This window comes from Schistocerca cancellata, chromosome 10 (assembly GCF_023864275.1).
Source record: "Schistocerca cancellata isolate TAMUIC-IGC-003103 chromosome 10, iqSchCanc2.1, whole genome shotgun sequence".
Taxonomy (NCBI): domain Eukaryota; kingdom Metazoa; phylum Arthropoda; class Insecta; order Orthoptera; family Acrididae; genus Schistocerca; species Schistocerca cancellata.
The window spans coordinates 106,030,010-106,056,060 of record NC_064635.1 but is presented as its reverse complement, the minus strand read 5'-3'; the positions used below and the strand labels follow the sequence as shown (position 1 = coordinate 106,056,060).

At 41.0% G+C, this 26,051-nt stretch overlaps 1 protein-coding gene across 1 annotated transcript in view; it reads right to left on the bottom strand.

The window, feature by feature from the left end:
- Window positions 1-22,807: 22,807 nt before the first annotated feature.
- LOC126106411 (gephyrin) overlaps window positions 22,808-26,051 on the bottom strand; it is a 123,154-nt gene continuing 119,910 nt past the window's right edge. Inside the window, exon 12 of the mRNA XM_049912688.1 lies at window positions 22,808-25,940. Coding sequence (XP_049768645.1) covers window positions 25,807-25,940 — 134 coding nt within the window. The 3' untranslated portion in view covers window positions 22,808-25,806. The remainder of the gene's footprint in view (window positions 25,941-26,051) is intronic.

Below are 26,051 nucleotides of genomic sequence, written 5' to 3'. Positions count from 1 at the left end.
CAAGATGAGAAACATATAAGAAATGTCCTCGGTGTAGCAAAGCAGCTTAAATCACTTAATAAAGGCATGGCCTCCGGTCCAGATTGTACACCAGTCAGGTTCCTCTCAGAGTAAGCTGATAAAATAGCTCCATATTTAACAATTATATACAACCACCACCCGCTCACAGAAAGATGCGTACCTAAAGACTGGAAAATTGCTCAAGTCACACCAATACCCAAAAAGGAAAATAGGAGTAATCCGCTGACTTACAGGCCTACATCACTAACGTCGATTTGCGGTGGGGTTTTGGAACATATACTATATTCGAACATTATGAAGTACCTCAGAGAAAACGATTTATTGACACATAGTCAGCACGGATTCAGAAAATATCGTTCTTGTGAAACACAAATAGCTCTTTAGACTCATGATGTAATGAGTGCTATCGACGGGGGATGTCAAATTGATTCCATATTTTTAGAGTTCCAGAAGGTTTTCGACACCGTTCCTCACAAGCGTCTTCTAACCAAACTGGGTGCCTACGGAGTATCGCCTCAGCTGTGCGACTGGATTCGTGATTTCCTGTCAGAAAGGTCACAGTTCGTAGTGGCGGAAAGTCATCAAGTAAAACAGAAGTAATACCCAGCGTTCCCCAAGAAAGTGTTACAGGCCCTCTATTGTGTCTGATCTATATTAACGACATAGGAGACTATCTCAGTAGCCGTCTTAGATTGTTTGCAGATGTTGCTGCCATTTACCGTCTTGTAAAGCCATCAGATGATCAAAATCACTTGCAAAATGATTTAGATAAGATATCTGTATGGTGCGAAAAGTGGCAGTCGACCCTGAATATAGAAAAGTGTGAAGTTATTCACATGAGTACTAAAAGAAATCAGCTAAATTTCTACACTCCTGGAAATGGAGAAAAGAACACATTGACACCGGTGTGTCAGACCCACCATACTTGCTCCGGACACTGCGAGAGGGCTGTACAAGCAATGATCACACGCACGGCCCAGCGGACACACCAGGAACCGCGGTGTTGGCCGTCGAATGGCGCTAGCTGCGCAGCATTTGTGCACCGCCGCCGTCAGTGTCAGCCAGTTTGCCGTGGCATACGGAGCTCCATCGCAGTCTTTAACACTGGTAGCATGCCGCGACAGCGTGGACGTGAACCGTATGTACAGTTGACGGACTTTGAGCGAGGGCGTATAGTGGGCATGCGGGAGGCCGGGTGGACGTACCGCCGAATTGCTCAACACGTGGGGCGTGAGGTCTCCACAGTACATCGATGTTGTCGCCAGTGGTCGGCGGAAGGTGCACGTGCCCGTCGACCTGGGACCGGACCGCAGCGACGCACGGATGCACGCCAAGACCGTAGGATCCTACGCAGTGCCGTAGGGGACCGCACCGCCACTTCCCAGCAAATTAGGGACACTGTTGCTCCTGGGGTATCGGCGAGGACCATTCGCAACCGTCTCCATGAAGCTGGGCTACGGTCCCGCACACCGTTAGGCCGTCTTCCGCTCACGCCCCAACATCGTGCAGCCCGCCTCCAGTGGTGTCGCGACAGGCGTGAATGGAGGGACGAATGGAGACGTGTCGTCTTCAGCGATGAGAGTCGCTTCTGCCTTGGTGCCAGTGATGGTCGTATGCGTGTTTGGCGCCGTGCAGGTGAGCGCCACAATCAGGACTGCATACGACCGAGGCACACAGGGCCAACACCCGGCATCATGGTGTGGGGAGCGATCTCCTACACTGGCCGTACACCACTGGTGATCGTCGAGGGGACACTGAATAGTGCACGGTACATCCAAACCGTCATCGAACCCATCGTTCTACCATTCCTAGACCGGCAAGGGAACTTGCTGTTCCAACAGGACAATGCACGTCCGCATGTATCCCGTGCCACCCAACGTGCTCTAGAAGGTGTAAGTCAACTACCCTGGCCAGCAAGATCTCCGGATCTGTCCCCCATTGAGCATGTTTGGGACTGGATGAAACGTCGTCTCACGCGGTCTGCACGTCCAGCACGAACGCTGGTCCAACTGAGGCGCCAGGTGGAAATGACATGGCAAGTCGTTCCACAGGACTACATCCAGCATCTCTACGATCGTCTCCATGGGAGAATAGCAGCCTGCATTGCTGCGAAAGGTGGATATACACTGTACTTGTGCCGACATTGTGCATGCTCTGTTGCCTGTGTCTATGTGCCTGTGGTTCTGTCAGTGTGATCATGTGATGTATCTGACCCCAGGAATGTGTCAATAAAGTTTCCCCTTCCTGGGACAATGAATTCACGGTGTTCTTATTTCAATTTCCAGGAGTGTATTACGCGATAAGTCACACAAACCTGAAAGCTGTAAATTCAGCTAAATACTTAGGAATTACAGTTACAAATAACCTAAACTGGAACGATCACATAGATAATATTGTGGGTAGAGCAAACCAAAGACTGGGGTTCATTGGTAGAACACTTAGAAGGTGCAACAGGTCTACTAAAGAGACTGCTTACATCACACTTGTCCGCCCTATTCTGCAGTATTGCTGTGCGATGTGGGATCCGCATCAGGTGGGACTGACAGATGACATCGAAAAAGTACAAAGACGAGCGGCTCGTTTTGTATTATCGCGAAATAGAGGAGATGGTGTCACAGTCATGATACGTGAATTGGAGTAGTAATCATTAAACCAAAGACGTTTTTCGTTGCGTCGGGATCTTCTAATTAAATTTAACTCACCATTTTCTCTTCCGATTGCGAAAACATTCTGTTAGCACCCACCTACATAGGGAAAAATGATCATCGCGATAAAATATGAGAAATCAGGGCTCGCACAGAAAAATTTAAGTGCTGGTTTTTCCCGCATGCCGTTCGAGAGTGAACGGTAGAGAGACAGCTTGAAGGTGTTTCATTGAACCCTCTGCCAGGCTCTTCATTTTGATTGGCAGAGTAATCACGTAGATGTAGATACACTTAGTGATTTATCAACAGTTTACCGCAGAAAGGAAAGTTTATACTAGAAACAACAAGCTGAATAAAACCGGGTGTACTTGCTTATATATGCACGTGAAAGTCAAGTATGACGTAAGGGGAAAGGGTGGGACGACTTTGTGGGTTTGGACATATTCCCTTTCTGCAGTAAACTGTATCTTGAAATAAATTTTGGGGTTAAATTACTTGTTTTAAAATCGAATAAACGGTTTTTATCATAATAAAAATTGTTGCATATTTCTAAATGATACACTACTGGCCATTAAAATTGCTACACCAAGAAGAAAAGCAGATGATAAACGGGTATTCATTAGACAAATATGTTATACTAGAACTGACATGTCATTACTTTTTCACGCAATTTGGGTGCATAGATCCTGAGAAATCAGTACCCAGAACAACCATCGCCTTGATTCGCCTGGGTATTGAGTCAAACAGAGCTTGGATGGCGTGTACAGGTACAGCTGCCCATGCAGCTTCAACACGATACCACAGTTCATCAACAGTAGTGACTGGCGTATTGTGACGAGCCAGTTGCTCAGCCACCATTGGTTCAAATGGCTCTGAGCACTATGGGACTTAACATCTGAGGTCATCAGTCCCCAAGAACTTAGAACTACTTAAACCTAACTAAGGACGACACACAAATCCATGCCCGAATCAGGATTCGAACCTGCTACCGTAGCTGTCAAGCGGTTCCAGACTGTACCGCCTAGAGCCGCTCGGCCACTCCGGCCGGCCGGCCACCATTGACCAGACGTTTTCAATTGGGGAGAGATCTGGAGACTGTGCTGGCCAGGGCAGCAGTCGAACATTTTCTGTATCCAGAAAGGCCCTACAGGACCTGCAACATGCGGTCGTGCATTATCCTGCTGAAATGTAGGATTTCGCAGGGATCGAATGAAGGGTAGAGTCACTGGCCGTAAAACATCCGAAATGTAGCGTCCACTGTTCAAAGTGCCGTCAATGCGAACAAGAGGTGACTGAGACGTGTAACCAATGGCACCCCATACCATCACGTCGGGTGATACGCCAGTATGGCGATGACGAATACACGCTACCAACGTGCGTTCATCGCGATGTCGCCAACAGGGATACGACCATCATGATGCTGTAAACAAAACCTGGATTCATCCGAAAAAATGACGTTTTGCCATTCGTGCACCCAGCTTCGTCGTTGAGTACACCATCGCAGGCGCTCCTGTCTGTGATGCAGCGTCAAGGGTAACCGCAGCCATGGTCTCGTAGCTGATAGTCCACGCTGCTGCAAACGTCGTCGAACTGTTCGTGCAGATGGTTGTTGTCTTGCAAACGTCCCCATCTGTTGACTCAGGGATCGAGACGTGGCTGCACGATCAGTTACAGCCATGCGGATAAGATGCCTGTCATCTCGACCGATTCCATATTCTGCTAACAGTCTTTGGATCTCGACCAACGCGAGGAGCAATGTCGCTATACGATAAACAGCAATCGCGATAGGCTAGAATCCGACCTTTATCAAAGTCGGAAACGTGATGGTACGCATTTCTCGTCCTTACACGAGGCATCATAACAACGTTTCACAAGGCAACGCCGATCAACTACTGTTTGTGTATGAGAAATCGGTTGGAAACTTTCATCGTGTCAGCACGTTGTAGGTGTCGCCACCGGCACCAACCTTGTGTGAATGCTCTGAAAAGCTAATCATTTGCATATCACAGCATCTTCTTCCTGTCGGTTAAATTTCGCGTCTGTAGCACGTCATCTTCGTGGTGTAGCAATTTTAATGGCCAGTAGTGTATTAGGCGTTTTGCATGGTTCCATTACTCAGTTACCATCTGCATCACGAGATGCCGTTGTCGACCATGATGTAACTGAATGCCAAAATTGCGTCTGGCCTCGAAGGATATAGACCAAAGATTTCTTGATGTCATCCGTTATGTTATTTACAGGCAGCACAGATAAATAGATTATGTTTATAGTATGTAGGCCACCATAACGCCGGCAAAGGAACCCACTTTCATTTGAACAACGGAAAACTTGCCATCGTTTTCTGAGGAACGTTTCAAGAGTACGTCACCCACTGTTTCTATCCTCTTTCCCCAGCTTCCTCATATTTATCACGAAACTCCTACAATTCCATACAAACGAGTGACCTCTAATGGGAACAATATCTTTAAAATCATTGAATGTTTTGACCTCACACAACATCATCATCATTCTAACCGGAGTATTGATCGTGTTCCGATCCGCACAATTGTCCTCTACCACGTGTAACATTTTTACGCCATTGTCGATCGTATTTTTAGTATGCCACTTCAGTATTGCACACACTTCATTTGACTCCTTTCCTCCCTCATATTTATGGCAGAAGAAAACTGTCGTTTCCCGTGCAGCGTAGTTCGCAAACTAGCCATGTAGCGCCGCCATCAACATTCCGGATTTGTCCCCTGTCTGTAACAAAAGGAAAGTTGACGGTGTTGTCGAGAAAGCAGGATATCTTTTTGCGGTAAACAATGTATTGATCCATTCAGAACCAGAACTGTAAAAAAAAAAAATTATAAATTTCGGACTAAGTTGCCTTTTCGCAATAAGCGATTCACATGTAGATACTGTCTTCAAAACGTGTTATGAATAGAGTTTGCAGTTAAGACGTAACAAATTAAAACGTCATTTCTGCCTGAACAGAGAAAATGTAATAAGCGATATATTTCTTCCCTTTCATTACTTTGTGGAAGGTTCAAAATAGCTCTGAGCACTATGCGACTTAACTTCTGAGGTCATCAGTCGCCTAGAACTTAGAACTAGTTAAACCTAACTAACCTAAGGACATTACACACATCCATGCCCGAGGCAGGATTCGAACCTGCGACCGTAGCGGTCGCTCGGTTCCAGACTGTAGCGCCTAGAACCGCACGGCCACTCCGGCCGGCTTGTGGAAGGTGTCAGCGAGAAAAAATTCCGATTAGGTTTGAAATTATATGTAATCTATATCGGAAGTTCTCATTCTCAAATACTGGATGAATGAAGTCCGTGTTCTTGAGGAACGACAGTTATGCGACCTCGAGACAACACACATTTTCTAACTGTAATACTTGTCTTGTAGTGGTAAACTTCTAACACAAGATTATACCTCTTAATGATTCGATTATGACAGTATTTTAAAATTTTCAATTCAGTCAATAGTTAGGTGAAAAATTTAAAATCGAATTTGTGTTGCCTCTAACCTTAGATTGCAAATCGGTAGATGTGATGTCCACGCACACACAAACAAATGAATACAATTTCAGAAATATTGGAGGATTTATTCAAGAGAAAGAGCTTTTCAAATTTTCCTGCCATGATCTTTGTAAATCTGAGTCAATATTACAGTCACTGAAATAACATCACATGCCCTCTCAACTTGTGGAGTTTCATTTCGTTTCCTTCCCTCCTCCTGAGCTTCCCTTCTTTTCTCAGGCAGTGTATTTCTGGGTCACTAAATCTTCTGCTACCATTACCAGGGACAAAACCAGGAGACAGGTTCTAAATTTGGTATTTATTCTGGTTGTGGATAAATAATCATTTACCAATTACAGCAAATCGATCGAAAGGTTTTGACGAACTACAACGTGGCGGACGAGATAAAACCCAGGAATCCACAGGCACGTGAAAGTCATACAGTGAGACACGAGGTCTCAACATCCATGTAGTATTTACATCACTGCAGTGTATCATTCGTCTCAGCAGCTATTTCCACCGATGGTTAGTATCGCAAAATCCTCCTGCTACCCCCCCCCCCCCCACCTCCCCATGCTCTCTTGCTCCGCCTACTTGTCATGGAACTTACGTCCATCAATCCTTTCTTTCATCTCTAACAATGATTTGTACATATTTACAAAAAGAAAACATAAAATAACCTGGTAGTTGCACTATGATTTAGGCTGTCCCTGCAGTGGCTTTGTAAATCAATCCACAGGCCGAAGAAAGTAAGGACACCTTCAGTAAGACCAAGTCTAGTAAAGCTCTTTGGTGTTCGTGTTGACGATAGGTCTAATTACACTGACGGAAGAAAAATCGCAACACCAAGAAGGATTTGTGCGACACAAACAAAGGTTGGTAGGTTTGTTTCTACATATGAAAGACAATTTCTATTCAAATTTCGCGCCAATCGTATAAGAGTGTCGCTAGTAGTGCCACTATGAGGATGTAAATCAGGTGTGCTTTAAATACACTCTGCAATGGTCGTGAGACTGGACGTGGTGAGTTGATGTTAGTCAAGAATGTCTTTAAGGCTCCGAAGACGCCATTATCAAAACCTCACTGAGTTTTGAAAGATGTCATATAATAGGGCTACGAGAAGCCGTATGTTCCTTCTGTGATGTTGCAGAAAGACTTGCAGGAATGTAGCCACTGTACATGAATGCTGGAAGCAATGGTCACCAGAAGTACGGTTGCAAGAAGACCGGGTTCCAGACAGCCATGTGGTACTACCGAGAGGGAAGACCATCGTGCCGGCCGCGGTGGTCTAGCGGTTCTGGCGCTGCAGTCCGGAACCGCGGGACTGCTACGGTCGCAGGTTCGAATCCTGCCTCGGGCATGGGTGTGTGTGATGTCCTTAGGTTAGTTAGGTTTAAGTAGTTCTAAGTTCTAGGGGACTTATGACCTAAGATGTTGAGTCCCATAGTGCTCAGAGCCATTTGAAGACCATCGTGTTCAGCGTAGGACTCAGGCGCATCTGCAGCAGGGATCTGAGCAGCAGTTGGCACTGTAGTGACACAATGAACTGTTACAAATCAGTTACTTCAAGGACATCTCCAAGTTAAAAGCTCTGTAGCGCGTATTCGACTGACCCCAAATCACCACCATCTGCAACTTCTGTGGTGTCAAGCGAGAGCTCATTGGAGAGCAGGGTGGAGGTCTGTTGTGTTTTCTGATGAAAGCTGGTTCTTCCTCAGTGCCAGTGATGATCGTGTGTTAGGAGGAAGCTAGTTGAGGGCCTGCAACCAACCTGTCTGCACCTGGACACACTGGACCTACACCTGGAGTTAGGTCTCGTGCGATTTCGTATGACAGCGGGAACACTCTCGTGGTTATCGCACGTACCCTGACAGCAACGTCAGTCTGGTGATTCGACCTGTCATGCTGATATTAATGAGTGACATTCCAGAGGGTGTTTTCCAACAGGATAACGCTCGCCCACTTGCCGCTTTTGTAACCCAACATTCTCTACAGGGTGTCAATCTTTGCCTTGGCCTGCCCGATCACCAGATCTGTCTCCAATCGAGCACGTATGAGACACCATCGGACAACTCCAGGTGTCATCCACAACCAGCATTGACCGTCCCCATATTGACCGGGCAAGTGGAACAAGCATGGAACTCCATCACACAAATTAACATCCGGCACCTTACAACACAATATTATGCATGTACATTTGCATTCAACATTCTGGCAGTTACACCGGTTATTAATGTACCAGCATTTCATTTTTGCAATGGCTTACCTCACGCTTACTTTAACCTGTGATCTTGCAATGTTAATCAATTAAATATGTTACCTAGACATATTTTTTCAAAATTTCATTACTCTTCTACAGGGTTTCAGAACCTTTTCAGCTGGCGGACCCCTTCTTCAGTCGAACATCCATGGCGGACCCCTAGTCAGTCAAGAGCACAGTAACTTCAAATTTCAGAGCTAAACCCATGGGAACTGAAAGATTCTTAATGCAAGAAGCTTTTAATGAATTTTCATTAATTGTTTTTGCATGAGTTTTCATGCAATTCTGAGAAGCAGCTAGTTCAGCACTCTTCCTTTTGAAAAAATCGATGTATTTAGCCTGGAAATCCGGGTGAGTACCTTCAAAATGACGGCGCAATTTAATTGGAACCATTGAACTGTTTGGAAGGACTCGTGCACAAATTACACACTGAGTTTTACCCTCCTTTGTCTCCATAAATCCCATTTCTAAATAGCTTTCGTTGTACTTACGCTTCTTGGTTATTCCACTTCCACAGGATATTGCAACCAATGGAGTGCTTGCAGCGTTTTCACATAATAAATCCGGCTGTGGAGTTTCTTATGGTTGTTCTTCCTTTGGTCGTTCTCCCTCCTCATTCATTTCAACTGGAAACTTTCCTTGTTGTGAAGGCGATGGAGAAACTGCGCCCTTCTTCAATGATCCTGACTTCAGTCACCGATCCATGTTAGAAGTAATAAACTTGTCAAAAATCGACTTATGAAATATGTAGTGCACTGACATAGCATGTTTAACATTTAACGATGCCTGAGGCCGCATACGTGCCAGCGAGCGCTGTGATTGGTCGACAAAGCTCGCTCCGCGCATGCGTAAAAGATTTCAGTGCATCTAGCGCCGTGAGCCGGCGCATAAACGACCTCCGTATTGTTGCGAAACAGTCCATCGGAGAAGCCGCATTCTCCGGCGCTAAACTGTGTATGCGTTCTCACTTAGGAACCGCAAAGGTTGCTTGGGAATACGACCTGAAGTAAAAGTACACATGTTTTTCACACGAAATGAAAAATAGTGATGAATTCGATTTTTATATTTTTATTCAATAATTTTACTCAATATTTTACACGATGTGGTGAAAGGTGGCCGCGGACGCCCTAGAAAGAGCCGGCGGACCCCTAAGGGGTCCGCGGACCACACGTTGGGAAGCCCTGCTCTACATTAATTAGTTTGTAGAGGTGCGATTTTTTCCGCGAATGTATTCACTACTATTCCTTTTTTCTGTACGTAAAATAAAAATGTCGTTGAAAAGAGTGAGAAAAGGTGTATCAAGTAGTGTTATTGTTAAAGTCGGGTAGTATTATTATTAACGTCATAATAGTAGGGTATTTCTTAATCCATATATCATCTACGCCATGGCACTTTTTTAGATAGCCACAAAGCATTTCATGTCATCTGCCCGCTCTGATTCTTACCAAAAGTACGATTATATGAGTCATGAAACTAGATTTGTGACTGAAATGAAGTTTTATTCGTAGGGAGGACGCAGCATGTTATCTTGGATGGAGAATTATCGACAAAAGTAGAAGCAACTTCAGGCGTGCCCCGAGAAGTGTGTTCGGCCCTTTGTTGATTAGACTGTGTATTAATGACCGGTCAAACAATATTAATAGTCACTTCATATGATGCAGTTATCTATAACGAAGTGCTATCGAAAAAAAAAGCTGCACAAATAACCCTTAAAAAACTTAAAATAAGTGCAAAGACGACAAACTTGTTTTGAATAATCAGAAAGATAAAATTCTGCACTTCACGGATCACAAAAAAGAAATATTCTATTACTACAACATAATAAGTAACAACTGAAATCAGTTGACGCGTACAAATACCACGTTTAACAATTCGTATGGATATGAAATAGAACGATTACGTTGGCTCAGTCACGAGTAAGGCAGGTGGCAGACTGGTTTATTGGTGATCCATTCTGGAATAATGTTAAAGTGTGTGGGACGCTAACCAAACAGGTCTAACAAGGAACACTGGAGAATAATGGCATGAATGGTCACAGTTTTGTTTGACTCAAGGAAGTGTGTCACAGAAATATTGAAAATCTTGAATTGGCAGACGTCTGAAAATAGATTCCTGTTATTCCACGAAAGCCTACACAATTTCGAGTACCAGTTTAAAGTGAATAATCTAGAGAAATTGTTCATCCCCTTCTTCGAGGCTCCCATAAGTACCGTGAAGACAGGATTAGATTAATTACAGAGCGCACAAAGGCATTTGAGAGAGCTTGTGCGTGAATAACGGTCAAAAAAACGATTTTTTAGATTTTTGTTTTAAAAAATTCTCTGTAGTTTTCTGAACGAGAAAAAGTTTACTTCCAGGATAACGGACCACAGAAAGCACAAAAATTAGAGGAATTTAAAAGTGGCTGCACGCACCACGATTTCCCCATGGCACACAGTCAGCTCTGTTAAAAATAAAGTTAGTGAATCCAAACCTTAGGCTGACAAAAAAAAATTGAAAAAAATGTAATATGTTGGGCATATCCAGAACAGATGAGGTATAAGATTGAAGAACTTGAGGAGGAATTTGAAGGAAAAGAAATTAGCTGACGGTAAGTGCATAATTGGTCGGCTTACAGATGAAGAAATTTACAGATTGAATATTATTATGCCATAAGACAAAATAAAAATGACCTTGAGGGAATGAAAAAGGCAGCATGGGCTACCTTATTCCATAAACCCTCCACAGATGACAACCCACGTCATGCACTCTGCCCGCTTGGCTGTGATTCGTGGTGTGGCTACCAGAGGTCTCGAGGTGACACCTACAACCATAAACATTCTTTGCCATTTGTTATAATGGAATTATAAAACCTATATAGAGGGATCTTAGTGGCACAAGACTATTAGAGAAATGTTTACATGGTAAGACTCAAAATCCAAATGAAAATTTCAATGATTGTATATGGGATGGATACCAAAAACTGTTCTAGTGGAATTAAATACTTTGAAAATAGATGTACTAGATGCTGTTCTATGTTTCAATGACGGTGCAATGTCAAGGATTAATGTTATGGAGCTGATGGGAGTGCCTGGTGGACTAAATATGCATACAGCTCTCATAGCTATTGACAAAAGGAGACTCTTCAAAGCAGAAAAATCAGTGTTGTAAGCCACCAGAGAAGCAATAAGAAGTAGTGTGAAAAAGCGAAGGGAGGAAGTACAACACAGGAAACAAGATGAATATGCTTCCAGAATGAGATTTTCACTCTACAGCAGTGTGTGTGCTCATATGAAACTTCCTGGCAGATTAAATCTGTGTGTCGGAGCGAGACTCGAACTCTGGACCTTTGCCTTTCGTGGGCAAGTGCTCTACCATCCGAGCTACCCAAGCACGACTCACCAGCTTCAATTCTGCCAATACCTCGTCTCCTACCTTCCAAACCTCACAGAAGCTCTTCGCGAACCTTGCAGAACTAGCACTCCTGGAAGAAAGGATATTGCGGAGACATGGCTTAGCCACAGCCTGGGGGATGTTTCCAGAATGAGATTTTCACTCTGCAGCGGATTGTGTTCTGATGTAAAACTTCCTGGCAGATTAAAACTGTGTGCCAGAGTGCTAGTTATGCAAGGTTCACAGAAGAGCTTTTGTGAGGTCTGGAAGGCAGGAGACGAGGTCTGGCAGAATTGAAGCTGAGAGGACAGGTCGTGAGTTGTGGTTGAGTAGCTCAGATGGTAAAGAACTTGGCCACGAAAGGCAAAGGTCCCGATTTCGAGTCTCGGTCTGGCACACAGTTCCAATCTGCCAGGAAGTTTCAAAATGAATATGGACTTGGGTTGCATTAGTTCCAGGCAAGTTTAATAGAAAAAGCAAGTTTTAACTTTAACTTTAACATGAATTTCCCAAAAGTTAAATTATTTCGTGTTTTGGTACACTTTGGCTAAAAACTATTAAAGACAGAGAGCTGAAATTTTTAATACTGTCTTAAAACATGCTTAACTAAAAGGCAGACTATTCTTGTGACTTAACTTTAAAAATAAAATGAATTTTTTGAAGAAAAACCCTGAATTCATTTCCAAAATGTTTGATAATTATACTTAAAACTTTTTGTACACCAATTTACGACATCATCATTTTTTCAATACTCTGCTTTAAATATAACAGTGTTAAGAACTTACAGGAAAAATAAACATTCTACTTTGTTTGTATTTAGAGTAATGTGTACCTATTATGTTCATACATAATTAGCATAGTTTATTTCACTTACAACAAAAAATACAATTTAAAAAATGTGAGAGCTAAAGCTGTGGTTTGTACATAAAAATGTTCCCAAAAGATGTCTTAAAAGATGGTAAGCATTATATGGGCTTACAAATCTTGTTCTTTGAGTTACTCTTTTTAGAAAACTGGCAGTTTTTTTCCAGGTTCCCCCTGGTATTCACGGACCAGTCCCCTTAAGCAATCATTCCATGCGCCATTGAAAAGGGAAGAAGCCCTGACATGTTGTTCCATGTTAAGTACCCCTCTGTTATGCACTTCACAGCGTGTTGCAAAGTATGAATGTAGATGCAGATCTTTTTGTAGGATAGAGTCTGAAGGAATTTGCAGCGGTGACTCTTCCCAGGTGAGCTCTATCGTCAGTGAAGATCTCCACCTGTTAAAATTCCGCAAATAGAAAATAATACCAACCACGCCGAGTGTTTTAATGTCGTGCTTCGTATTATTCGTAAAACACTGTTGTGACAGGACCTGACCATTTAGCTACGTTAGCCGCGGGAAGTGAAGAAAATGCTAAGAAGGATGTAGAAAGAATGCTTATGAGCGATTGTCCGTCGGAACAGACTGCACGGCGCTCTCTATTATCGATCCCCCTGGCGCAGTCGCGATACAGCAACAAACGTGCGAACTAAGCAACGCCACCAGAGCGCACTACAAGCACTGCCTCATTCACAAGCTGCGCATGCGCTGCGCTGCGTATGCGTTTGAAGCCGCTAGATTCAAACAACTTTTCATTAAAGAACTATGGAAGATTAGAGGTTAACGCCCCATCGACACCGTGATCGTTAGAATTGGAGGCCTAGCTCAGATGAACAAGAATAAAGGAGGAAGTCGGACGTTGATCTATTGACTATCGCGTAATCAGCGACAACTGGTGTGCGGAAAGCTGCCCTGCTACACGAGGATTTAAATTAGTTTCTTACAATCTGCTCTACCGTCGTAACCACTGATCCTCGTTCCTAGAGTTTTTTCGTCGAGAGGAAACGGTTTATTTAACCAGTCGCTCAGCACGAGACATTTCGGGGATTTCTCATTTCCAAGTCCTTTGTGGCGTAACTTGATGATGCAAAAAAGGTTTTGTATTTTATGGTTTTCGTTTCATTTTTAGGAAAGATAGGTGCCAAATTGTATAGTTAAAATCTGTGTCGCACTGCGTTTACAGCTATGATACTATTTACTCACAGAATATTACTGCAGGAACTCATTCGAGCATAGCCGCCACGAACCAGAATACTACAAAAGTTTATTTCAGAGATGATAAATGCATACACAGAGATTATTAACATAAATATGAATTTCACCAATGTATCAGGATCTTACAGAAAGTATCTCAGAAAGACTGATTTACTTATTCCAATAATTACATTAACGCAGAAAAAGATTGGTAAAAAATAATGATTAACTTTTCGACTATCTGATTTTATTTACAGTTCCACTAGATCACTAATAACTCGTCAGATAAATGTAGTGTGTTACCTTAATGATATCTTTGTCCTTGCCAGTTTGTTCCGTGCATGGTTTGAAAATTTTCTGAATGTGACGTAAACATCACTCACAGATTACACCTTAGGCCTCTTCCAACTGCTGCCTACAAGGTGGTACAAGGAGTGATCTATGATTGTGGGGCATCTGATCAACATGTTGCCAGTCCCTGCAGTTGTTATTACCAATAGCTGAATCCTAACAATGCCGAATGCCGCCGCTTCTTTATTGGAGCAGCTCCTCATATGGCCTCACAGAATTGAGTTGACCCCGCTCCCTATCTCGGAAAAGTCTGAGAAAATACTGGGAATCGAACCCGGGTCCTTCCACACCAAAAGCGGCAGTGTTAACCATTCAGGTACGGGCGCGATCTTTCTACATGTTATTTTATAGATACCATTTCTTTATATGTGGACTTTGTTTATAGTATTATTTGGTTGCTAAAGTGGGAAAAAAAGAGACCGACCAGGGAAGTGCATTGTTTATTCCTTGTAAGAGTAGCTGATTTTGATGGTTTGATGTTTATTCTTTGTTTTTGTTCTTTTGTTTAGAGCTGTACTTCAGACTGTAATCCAAGTAAATAACTGTCTCTGAGTATATGTGGGTTTGATTTCTGACCTACATATTGCAACAGATCAGGGTCGACAATTCAAATCTAATCTGTTCGACGAATTGGCTAGATTGTGTGGATTTCAGAGTCACCGCTCAACCAGTTATCACCCGGCAAGCAACAGGCTGGTGGGAAGGTGGCACAGAACACTGGCCGTATCAGTGGCAGAGATAGTTTATGGAGAACCAGTGAGAAATCCAGCAGACTATCTTACAACTGCACCGCTACAAGCACGAATGGAGCTACCACTGCTGGTACCACATATTTGTGACCATGTGACAAGAACGAGAGGGCCACCAGAATCCCGCCATGGTGAACACCTGTTCTTCATGCACAACGCATTAGCAGATTACTCGGGTATCATGTTGTGCACAGACACCGTACATGCTCCCCTACAACCTCCTTATACTTGGCCCTACCAAGTATTGAAACATAATGCTCATACCATAGACATCTCACAAAATGGAAAAACTGTCAGGGTGTCCATTGAAAGGAGTGAAACCAGTATGGACCTTCCCATCGCCGAAGCACAAAAGCACTCCTCCACTTCAGGACTATCGAGGGTCAGGCGAGCGTACACCCAGTCGAACTGAACAGACAACCCCAAGATGGCAGAGGACTACAGAACAACCAGTCATACCTGTGCTCACAACAAACTGTCGTCTGTACAAGAGCTGGACGACAAGTCAAATTCAAACACCCCTACATCCCAGGTACTCTGCACGTTAATGGGGGAGGTGGGAGGCTGTGCAGGAACAAGAGACCGACCAGTGAAGTGCATTGTTTATTCCTTGGAAGAGTAGCTGAGTTTGGTGGCTTGATGTTCATTCTTTGTTTTTGTTCTTTTGTTTAGAGCTGTGCTTAAGACTGTTAATTTAAGTAAATAAACGTCTTTAAGTATAGGGCTTATGTGGGTTTGATTTCTGACCTACACTAATTTATGTGGTGATTTATTTGTTACACAAAAGACTGTTCTATTTTTTCTTTAAACACTGATAAATTTAGCACCTCATGTGTGATATAACATGTTCGGAATATGGGAAATTTCTTTCTACTTCATTGGTTGCATTTCTTATTTTCAATTGAATTTTACCTAGCATAATATTAGGGCATTGTTGGTTATTGCAGTTCCATTGTCCAGTAAAGGTAATTTAGATAGTTCATACCTGTAAAGTGAACAGATCAAAAACCTAAACACAATGCTACCCATAGCATTACATAAGCAATACATCAATAAATATAAGTTGTTATAATAATTAATCTTATTTGAAATGAATAAAAACTGCATACTTCTGTACCATATACATACCTTTATATTTATTACAGAGTATTGTCTGTAGCTAAAACTGTATTTATATTTACAGTTCAATGGAGAAATCATTTCTGTATTTCTTACTTTATACAGTTTTCGTTTCCAGAAAGATATGGATCTGTGTTTTAATCCTTGTTTACAATGAAAAACGTAACTGTAGCTGTTGTATTTATTTTTCTAACTGATGAACAACATTCAGAGTTTTGAGTTTTCTATAGCAAAATATGAAATTCAACAATATGTTTCAAGTGTGTAACCACAAAACATATGCCTTTTTTACCTTCGTCAATAAATAATGCATTAGGTACAATCACATTACCTTTGTGTGCTGTCAGAGGACAGTGGTTACAAGTTGTCTGATGAATCATTACTAGCAGCAGCAATGAAATCTGATCATGCAAAGGTAGAAGAGGACAGCAGTCATATGCTGAAATCAATATGTATGTTACCATCACTTTGTGACTGACCCATCAGGACTGGATGATCTGTATCATGATTAATAATGACACTGATATTACAATAAATTTAAAATGCAATATCAGAGTTGCTGTTTGTATTGTACCCACAAGTTGTGAATCAGGTTTAGCAAAGATTTGGTTACAATCACTATATTTTTAACTAGAAATAATGATCCACACTGCTTTCTCCTGTAGCAACAGCACATTCCTGTCTGTACTGAAACAACTTACTATCTGTTAGCAACATACGACTGAAGTTTACAGAGCCACATATGACTGAAGTGTTGTCACAGCAAACCTTCCAATCCCGAAAGACTTTATCTTAGTAAGAAGGACCTTATGTGAAATGCAAAGGCCATACTAGAATCACACAGTACCAGTGCTATACATTGCTCATGTCCAAAATCTTCTCTTATCTTTGTAATAATTAAGTTCTAAACTAATGCTGTTGTAGACGTGCCCTTCTGAAAACTGCTGTGATCATGTAACAGGTTACGCTCTTCAAAATAAGTTAAAAGTTGGCATTTCATTCTAGATTCCATCACTTAAGCCAGTAGTGGATCTGTAGAGAGGCCTGCAGCTTGAGACACTATTGGGGTCACCTTCTCTATAAACTGTCACTGTGTGTGCTAGTTTTAAGAATTCTGAGAATTCATTACTAGATAGGCACTTATTTACTACCTCAGTTAGTGGCTGACAGTTGCATTAGTCATTTTTACAACAGTACAGCACATTTCACAGGTGTCTGGGATTGCCAATGGTTTGTGCATTTTTACAATGTCATTGGGTTTCAGTCTCTTCCAATTTTGAAAGCTACACTGGTTTCTAGACTTTACAGATATTGTCAGACGATGTCTCTGAGCCGGTTGCAGTCGTCCACCCTGTTCCAGATGAACCTTCTCGGCCCACAAGGTCTGGGCATTCACAGAGGTTGGGTTTGCTGGTAGATGGGAGCAACAACATTAGGCGCGTAATGGGGCCCCTTAGGAAAATGGCTGCCAAGGAGGGGAAGGAAGCCACTGTACACTCCATGTGCATACCAGGGGGAGTCATTCCGGATGTGGAAAGGGTGCTTCTGGATGCCACGAAGAGTACAGGGTGCAGCCAACTGCAGGTGGTGGCTCATGTCGGTACCAATGATGTGTGTTGCTTTGGGTCGCAGGATGTTCTCTCTGGCTTCGCGCGGCTAGCAGAAATAGTGAAGACTGCCAGTCTTGTTTGCGAGACTAAGGCGGAGCTCACCATCTGCAGCATTGTCGGTAGAACCGACTGTGGTCCTTTGGTGCAGAGCCGAGTGGAGGATCTGAATCAGAGGCTCAGGCAGTTCTGTGACTGTATAGGCTGTAGATTCCTTGACTTGCGTCATCGGGTGGTGGGTTTCCAGGTTCTGCTTACTAGGTCAGGAGTCCACTACACACAGGAGGTGGCTACACGGATAGTGGGGGCTGTGTGGAAGGGACTGAGTGGTTTTTTAAGTTAGAGGGTCTCAGGGAACCACAGAAAGGGTGTCCATCTAAAAGGGGACAGGTAAAACACAGTAAGTTAGTTGTAGAAATGATCGGTGTTGTAGTTGTAAATTGTCGTAGCTGTGTTGGGAAAGAACCAGAGCTCCAAGCCCTAATAGAAAGCACTGAAGCTCAAATAGTTACAGGTACAGAAACTGGCTAAAGCCAGAAAAGTAGTTCAGCCAAAATTTTTTCAAACAATCTAACAGTGTTCAGAAAGGATAAATTAAATACAGTTGGTGGTGGAGTATTTATTGCTGTCAGAAGTAGTTGCCTTGTAGTGAAATTGAAATAGATAGTGCCTGCGAAATAGTGTGGGTAGAGGTTATACTTGACAATCCAACTAAACTATTAATTGGATTGTTTTACCGACCCCCCGACTCAGAAGATATAGTTGCTGAACAGTTCCAAGAAAACTAGCGTCTCATTTCAAATAGGTACCCCACTTATACAGTTATAGTCGGTGGTGACTTCAATCTACCCTCGATATGCTGGAAGAATTATACATTTAAAGCCGGCAGCAGGCATAAAACGTCATCCAAAATTGTAGTGTATGCTTTCTCATAAAATTATTTTGAACAATTAGTTCATGAGCCCACTCTATGTGTAAATGGTTGCAAAAGCCCACTTGACCTCTTAGCAACAAATAATCCTGGACAAATAGCGAGTATCATGACGAATACAGGGATTAGCGACCACAAGGTAGTTGCTGCTAGGCTGAATGCCATAACACCTACAACCATCAAAAAGAAATGCAAAGTATAACTTTTTAAAAAAGCTAATAAAAATGCTCTTAATGCCATTTAAAGAGACAGTCTTCACTCCTTCAGATCTGATCATGTAAGCATAGAAAAGTTGTGGAATGATTTCGAAGAGATAGCATTGACAGCAACTGAGAGATATATACCACATAAATTAATAAGTGATGGTATTGATCACCCATGGCACACAAAACAGGTCAGATCGCTATTGCAGAAGCAGCAAAAAAGGCATGCTAAATTTAAAAGAACGCAAAGTTCAAAATATAGTGCATACTTCAATGAGAGATGCTTTTAATAATTTCCATGGCGAAATTCTGTCTCAAAATCTGGCAGAAAACCCAGAGAGATTCTGGTCATACATAAAGCACACCACTGGCAAGACACAATCAATACCTTAACTGCGTGATAACAACAGTGAAATCACTGATGTCAGCTCCACTAAAGCAGAGTTATTAGACATGGTTTTACAAAACTCCTTCACCAAAGAAGATGAAGTAAATATTCCTGAATTCCGATCGAGAACAACTGCCAAGATGAGAAACACAGAAGTAGATATCCTCGGTGTCGCAAAGCAGCTTAAGTCACTTAATAAAGGTAAAGCTTCTGGTCTAGATTTTATACCAGTCAGGTTCCTTTCAGAGTATGCAATTATATACAACTACTCACTCAGAGAAAGATCTGTACCCAAAGACTGGAAAATTGCTCTAGTCACACCAATACCAAAAAAGGGAAGTAGGAGTAATCCGTTGAATTACAGGCCCATATCCTTAATGTTGATTTGCAGTACAGTTTTGGAACATATACTGTATTCGAGCATTACAAAGTACCTCGAAGAAAACCATCTATTGACACATATTCAGCACGGATTCAGGAAATATAGTTCTTGGGAAACACAACTAGATCTTTATACTCATGAAGTAAGCCAGCCGCAGTGGCTCAGCGGTTCTAGGCGCTTCAGTCAAGAACCACACTGCTGCTACGGTCGTAGGTTCGAATCCTGCCTCGGGCGTGGATGTGTGTGATGTCCTTAGTTTAGTCAGGTTTAAGTAGTTCTATGTCTAGGGGACTGATGACCTCAGATGTTAAGTCCCATAGTGCTCAGAGCCATTTGAACTTGTGAAGTAATGAGTGCTATGGACAAGGGATGTCAAACTGATTCCATAATTTTAGATTTCCAGAAGGCTTTCGACACCATTCCTCACAAGCGTCTTCTAACCAAACTGCATACCTATGGAATATCACCTCAGTTGTGCAACTGGATTTGAGATTTCCTGTCAGAAAGTTTCATAGTAATAGACGGAAAGTAATCGAGTGAAACAGAAGTAATATCTGGTGTTCCCCAGGGAAGTGTTATAGGCCCTCTATTGTACCTGATCTATATTAATGATATATGAGACAATCTTAGTAGCTGTCTTAGATTGTTTGCAGAAGATGCTGTCATTTACCATTTTGCAAAGTCATCAGATGAACAAAATGAATTGCAAAATGATTGATACCTGTATGGTGCAAAAAGTGGCAGTTGACCCTGAATAAGGAAAAGTGTGAAGTTATTCACATGAATACTAAAAGAAGTCCACTAAATTTTGATTATCCCATAAGTCACACAAATCTGAAAGCTGTAAATTCAACTAAATATTTAGGGATTACAATTACAAATAACCTAAATTGGAACAATCACATAGATAATGTTGTGGGGAGAGCAAACCAAAGACTGTGATTCATTGGCAGAACACTTAGAAGGTGCAACAGGTCTACTAAAGAGACTGCTTACGCCACACTGTGATGTGTGGGATCTGCATCAGGTGGGACTGACAGATGACATCGATAAAGTACAAAGAGGGGTAACTCGTTTTGTATTATCGCGAAATTGGGGGGAGAGTGTCACAGATATGATACATGAATTGGAGTGGCAGTCATTAAAACAAAGGCATTTTTCGATGTGACAGGATGTGCTCATGAAATTTCAATCACCATTTTCTGCTCTGACTGCAAAAACATTCTGTTGGCACCTACCTACATTAGGGAGAAATGGCAGTCACAATGAATGGTAGAGAGACAGCTTGAAGGTGGTTCATTGAATCCTCTGCCAGGCACTTTATTGTGAATAGCAGAGTAATCATGTAGACGTAGATCCATTCCTGAGTCAGGTATGTTCACATATGGAGCTTCATTTACAAAACACCGATTACATTTATCTGTAACTATTAAAATATACAAGTATTTGTGCACGAGATGTGTTTCTCCCTGTGTTTGTTGACTGGGTCCCTTGCTCCCTTTCAGCAACACTGTTTTCCTTCTTTTCTTGTTCTGCATCCTTTCTGTAGATTGTTTATCTCTGTATGTAATTCCAATGAAGTGTGTGTTTAGTAGCAGTATCTGTTTCTGCCTTTACCTAATCGTTTTATGTTACCTAGTCTCGGTGTATACCACAACTTTTTCTTGACTATTTTTCCAACCCCTACTGATTCTTCACAGTATTTTTTTTTCCTTTGTTTTAGTGGAAACATTTCATCAAATTTTAAGCTCTGGACCTGACTGCATCATCACTAGGAGCCAGCTTTTCAAATATTTGTTGCAATTCAATAATAGACAATGCTGATTTGACTGCATCTATACTTCTCTTTTCATAATCCTACTTTGCAAAATATAATTTTGGCACCATGTAGGAATACATAGTTTACTCACTGTTTTTACCCACAGCTTCTTGATCACTGCTCTGTGAATCTGATCATTGGTTTGACCACACTTACCTTGTAGTCCCACCTACTTAGATTTGCTGTAACAGTGTCGAGACAGGCACCTCTTTACCTTCGTAAACAATTTGCCACAAACAGTCCATACCTCCTTATTAATTTCACTATGGGTCTCTCTTTAAAACCATGCTTGCCAATACGCATTGCTGAAACTGAAAACAAGGTAATTTTTACTCCCACAAGCAGAAAGTGGTACACACACTATTCTGTTTCTAAAGGAAAGACTTATCTCCACATTCAGCATTCTCCAGAATAGAGTTTGGCACCTTTAAAGATAGTGTTGGTTTCTTCTCCAAGATCTACTCTACATACAGACACATAGGCACACATTCCTTCCAAGTGGAAATGGTGGCATCTGGCCACCAAATACCACTAACATTAGCATATCCACTATAATGATGCTGATCCCATAGAGAAATGGGAACCAGGTGTTATTGTTTGCATTTTAGCCTTTACAATGCACTGCCAAAAAAGTAGTATAAAAGACAGCCAAATCTAAGAGTACTGAATGAAAGATGTTCACAGTAAACACACATCAGCGTCAACACAGTGGATGCGCAATTGGCAGCAAGTATACCGAGAGAGTGTAAGTAATATGATTTTGTTTACTATTCATATTTTTAATACCTACCACTGCGTGGAGGCTTAAGTTTTAATGTAGCTAACATGTAACTTGGAGGTTCTGGGTTTGACATTTGAACCACACTGTCTTTCTCTGTATGTTTCAAATTCATATGTTAACTATATGATATTCACAACTGATATAAATTTCTCTCTCTGAACTCTGTGCTACTTTAAAAAAGTTGTGTATTAATGTTCTTCCTGTAAAAAGTTATGTAACTGATTGTCAGGGTTTCTGTATTTATTTACAGATCACTGAAATTGTCGAGAGATGAAGTATATGAAGTGTCTGTCTCATCGTGATAATTAAAATCAACAGTTTGATATTGTTTTCCGCATTATGTACCATAACACTAGAACAATTCCGTCCTCATTCCTGTGTGTGTGTGTGTGTGTGTGTGTGTGTGTGTAAGTCAGTTACTAAGAACACTGCCTGTGTTCGCATCAGTTTGAATCTGCTAAGAAGTATTACAATATTGTACACTCTGCCGCAGTGTGAAAGATTAATTCTGCATTTCTTGGAGAAGCTCTGTAAATCTGAGAGTGAAATAAACTTTCAGGTTTTTTCTAAAAGTTAGCTTAGCATACGCAACTTCACTCTTAAACAACAGTCACTAATTTCTGCAATAGCGTATTTATTATGGCATTTAATACAGTAACAACACATATCAAAATCTAAAAAAGCTATGTTGTACCACCTGTTACACACATGAATCATCAATTTCACATATTTTATCTTCTACTACAATAGGGAGCAAAATGGAACTAATGACATTTCTATTATATTGCTGGAAGACTAATAAGGTCAGTCAAAATTCAAGTTGCTGATAAAGGTCTCATCAGTCTTGAACTACTCAGATCAACATGCTTATATTGCTTGAGATTGCACATTGTCTTTACAATTTGGTAAATTTCTCTTCTTGACAAAAATAGTCTCAAATGTCAATCACAAATGCATCCTAGATAAACTGAGCAATATTTTGGTAACTCTTGTGGTTGCTGATTTCCTTTGAGAAACTGAATACATTTCTTACACACAACCACCTTGTTACATGTATGTATATCTATTGAAGTATCTGTTTCAGCCATTACTCAATCCCTCTTGTTAACTATTTTTGTGCTTTTCTTAGATGACAACCATAGACATACATCCACTCAGACACTATACATAGTTTCAAGTGAGATAAATAAGATTATATCTAATACCCAGTAACATAGTAGTTAATTACAACAAGAACCAATTCTATCAAGAAAATACTTCACATAAGAAATATTTAGCACCCATGAGATTTGTACACCTCATTCACACTCTGTCCTTTATTAAATTCTCACATGTACAGCTTGAACAGAGTGAAAAATCCGAATGAATGCATAAAGAATAGATGTGTGAACTATTTTCTAGACAACTAAGAAAAACGGTTGTATTAGCTGAATGTTAAAAGTGCAACATAGCAGACACAAATCATTAAAATTAAATGTATTGAGCATTCAGAAACACACATTTTACAATGGCTAATGAAAAAATTAATCTTTGCAGAGGATAAGATTTTAGTTTTTGAAAATCTTTAGTTTTTGGTGCCAAAGTACTTCACTATTCTAACAACTCAATTAGTCACAAATACACAATGGTCTCCAATATTTAAGACAAATCAAACTTGCAGAAAACATTTTAAATTTAAAAATACTGATTTACCTACTCTTGTATAGACAGATTGTGTCAAACCATGTCACTGCCTCTGGTCATATCTGCTTTGCTTTTAGTGCTGCTATCAAAACCACAACTTCTACACTGAGGTCAATTATTTCTCCAACAGAATTTTTAGTATTCTTCAAGGATCTAAATCATTATTTCCCCAAATTCTTAATTTACTAATGTCAACACTGTACATGGAGTGAGTTGAAGTGAATAAAATGTTACATTGCACAGGCAATGTTGTTCTGTCCAACCAGGTTTAGACTGATTTGTGCTGCTGGAAACAACATAAACAGCACAAAAATTTCTGGCTATGACGTGAAATAAAAGCTTGTAACCAACAAGTGGCAGCACAAACATAAAGTAAGATCGTATAAACATTAACTCTTAGAACTATGGATTGCTTCTACCAGTGAGGCAAATGAAACTAGGCCATTAGAGTATTTAGTAATAAAGTCAACAGTGATCCTTGCCCAAGCATCTGAGAGAAGAATGACAACACATTACTTCCTCTGAAACAACCTACTGCAAAATTAGAGGAAGTTGAACTGATACAGAGAACTACTAGCACTCACTTTTCAAATTCCTCCATAATGTTTTCCATAGCAATGAGGTATCATGGTACTGGTACATTATTTATGCTCCAACAAACTCTATGTGACATCCGCAAATATGGATGCAGCGGATTATCACATCTTATTGTTCTGCTGTTGACAATGATTGATAAAGGAACCTTGTTTTTCTGCATGGTTTTATGTACATTCATTTTAAAGGTTATTACTGAGTACACATGTGACTATTATTTTGCAGAAAACTGTCACAAACTAAAATGCATCCTATTGCAATCTGTGTTCTGTCAATGGCATTAAAAATAGAAAAAAAGCTCCTTTTTGTGCTTTGATTGTTCCAAAAATATCCTGGAATGTTTTGCCCCTGCTTTTCGTCGAAATGTTCCTCCAATACAACCTTCTTTCCACATTGTCTATTCATACAATGCTTTCATACCACACTTCACAAACCAATGTTGATTAAAACTTAATCTTAACAGCAAACCTCCAAAATATTATGAAGATATGGCACAGTTTTTGTGCCTTCAGTCAAATTCTGTGCAGGCTATTCAACAGGCAATGTACTATTCAACATCAACTAATCACAAATTTTGAAAAACAAAGTATCCTCATTTAACTGAAACATTACACCTTCCATATTTCTTAACCTAGTGAAAGACAGAGATTCAAATGATATTAAAAGCCACTCTTTCAAAACTATGGACATATGAACTGCACCAGAATGTTAAAAAAAGTGTAGATCAATTTTTAAAATCCATATATCAATGTAGAGATTTAAGAAACAATTGCTCTGTCATTTCCTTATTTTTTCTGGTTTCCGTTTTGGCCATACAAATGTCAAGAGATAAAGTATACACGTATAATAACACCTGTAGTTACTGTTTTCAAACATGCAGGCCCATCATCAGGAAGCAAACAATTCTCTTTTCACAGTAAAATGATTGTACTTATTTTGTGTGTTTGAGTCATACCTTCGCACAGTCTCACATGTGTGAAATGAATAAGCAATCTAGTGCATTCATTAAGCATTTTGGGTAAAAGTATTCTGGAACTAACAACACAATATGCTGTGAGATATAAATGTAATATTAATAGAGGTACCAACTTGTGAAAAGTAAACAGTGTGCAGCTGGCTTCACAGTACCTGTAAAGCTATTGTGCTTAACAAAACAACAACGTACTTTGTGTTGAGGCAGTCTTTATACATGGAAACAACCATTTATCACAAATGCAGATATCCAACCAAGTGCATTACCTATTGAATGACCACTGCCTTTAACAGGCATAACTATATAAAAGCTATTAATGGAAGCAAAATATTTCTGAGAAAATGCTTCCCACTGGGAAGTGGCTCAGAATCGCTTCAACAGAAGTGCTTCCACAATGGAGCCAGCAGGTAATGTCTGCCGGAACTCCGTCCGTGCTGGAAGCATCAGGAAGGCATTGGCAGAGAGGCAACTCAGGAGGCGACAGCTTAGCTGATTGCCTAAAAACAGAACAATATTAACTGGTTATTTATCAAAATCACACACTGCAACGATATTACATATGAGACAGCCAATGCATACAAGTTGAGGTTCAGCTCAAATATCTTCTG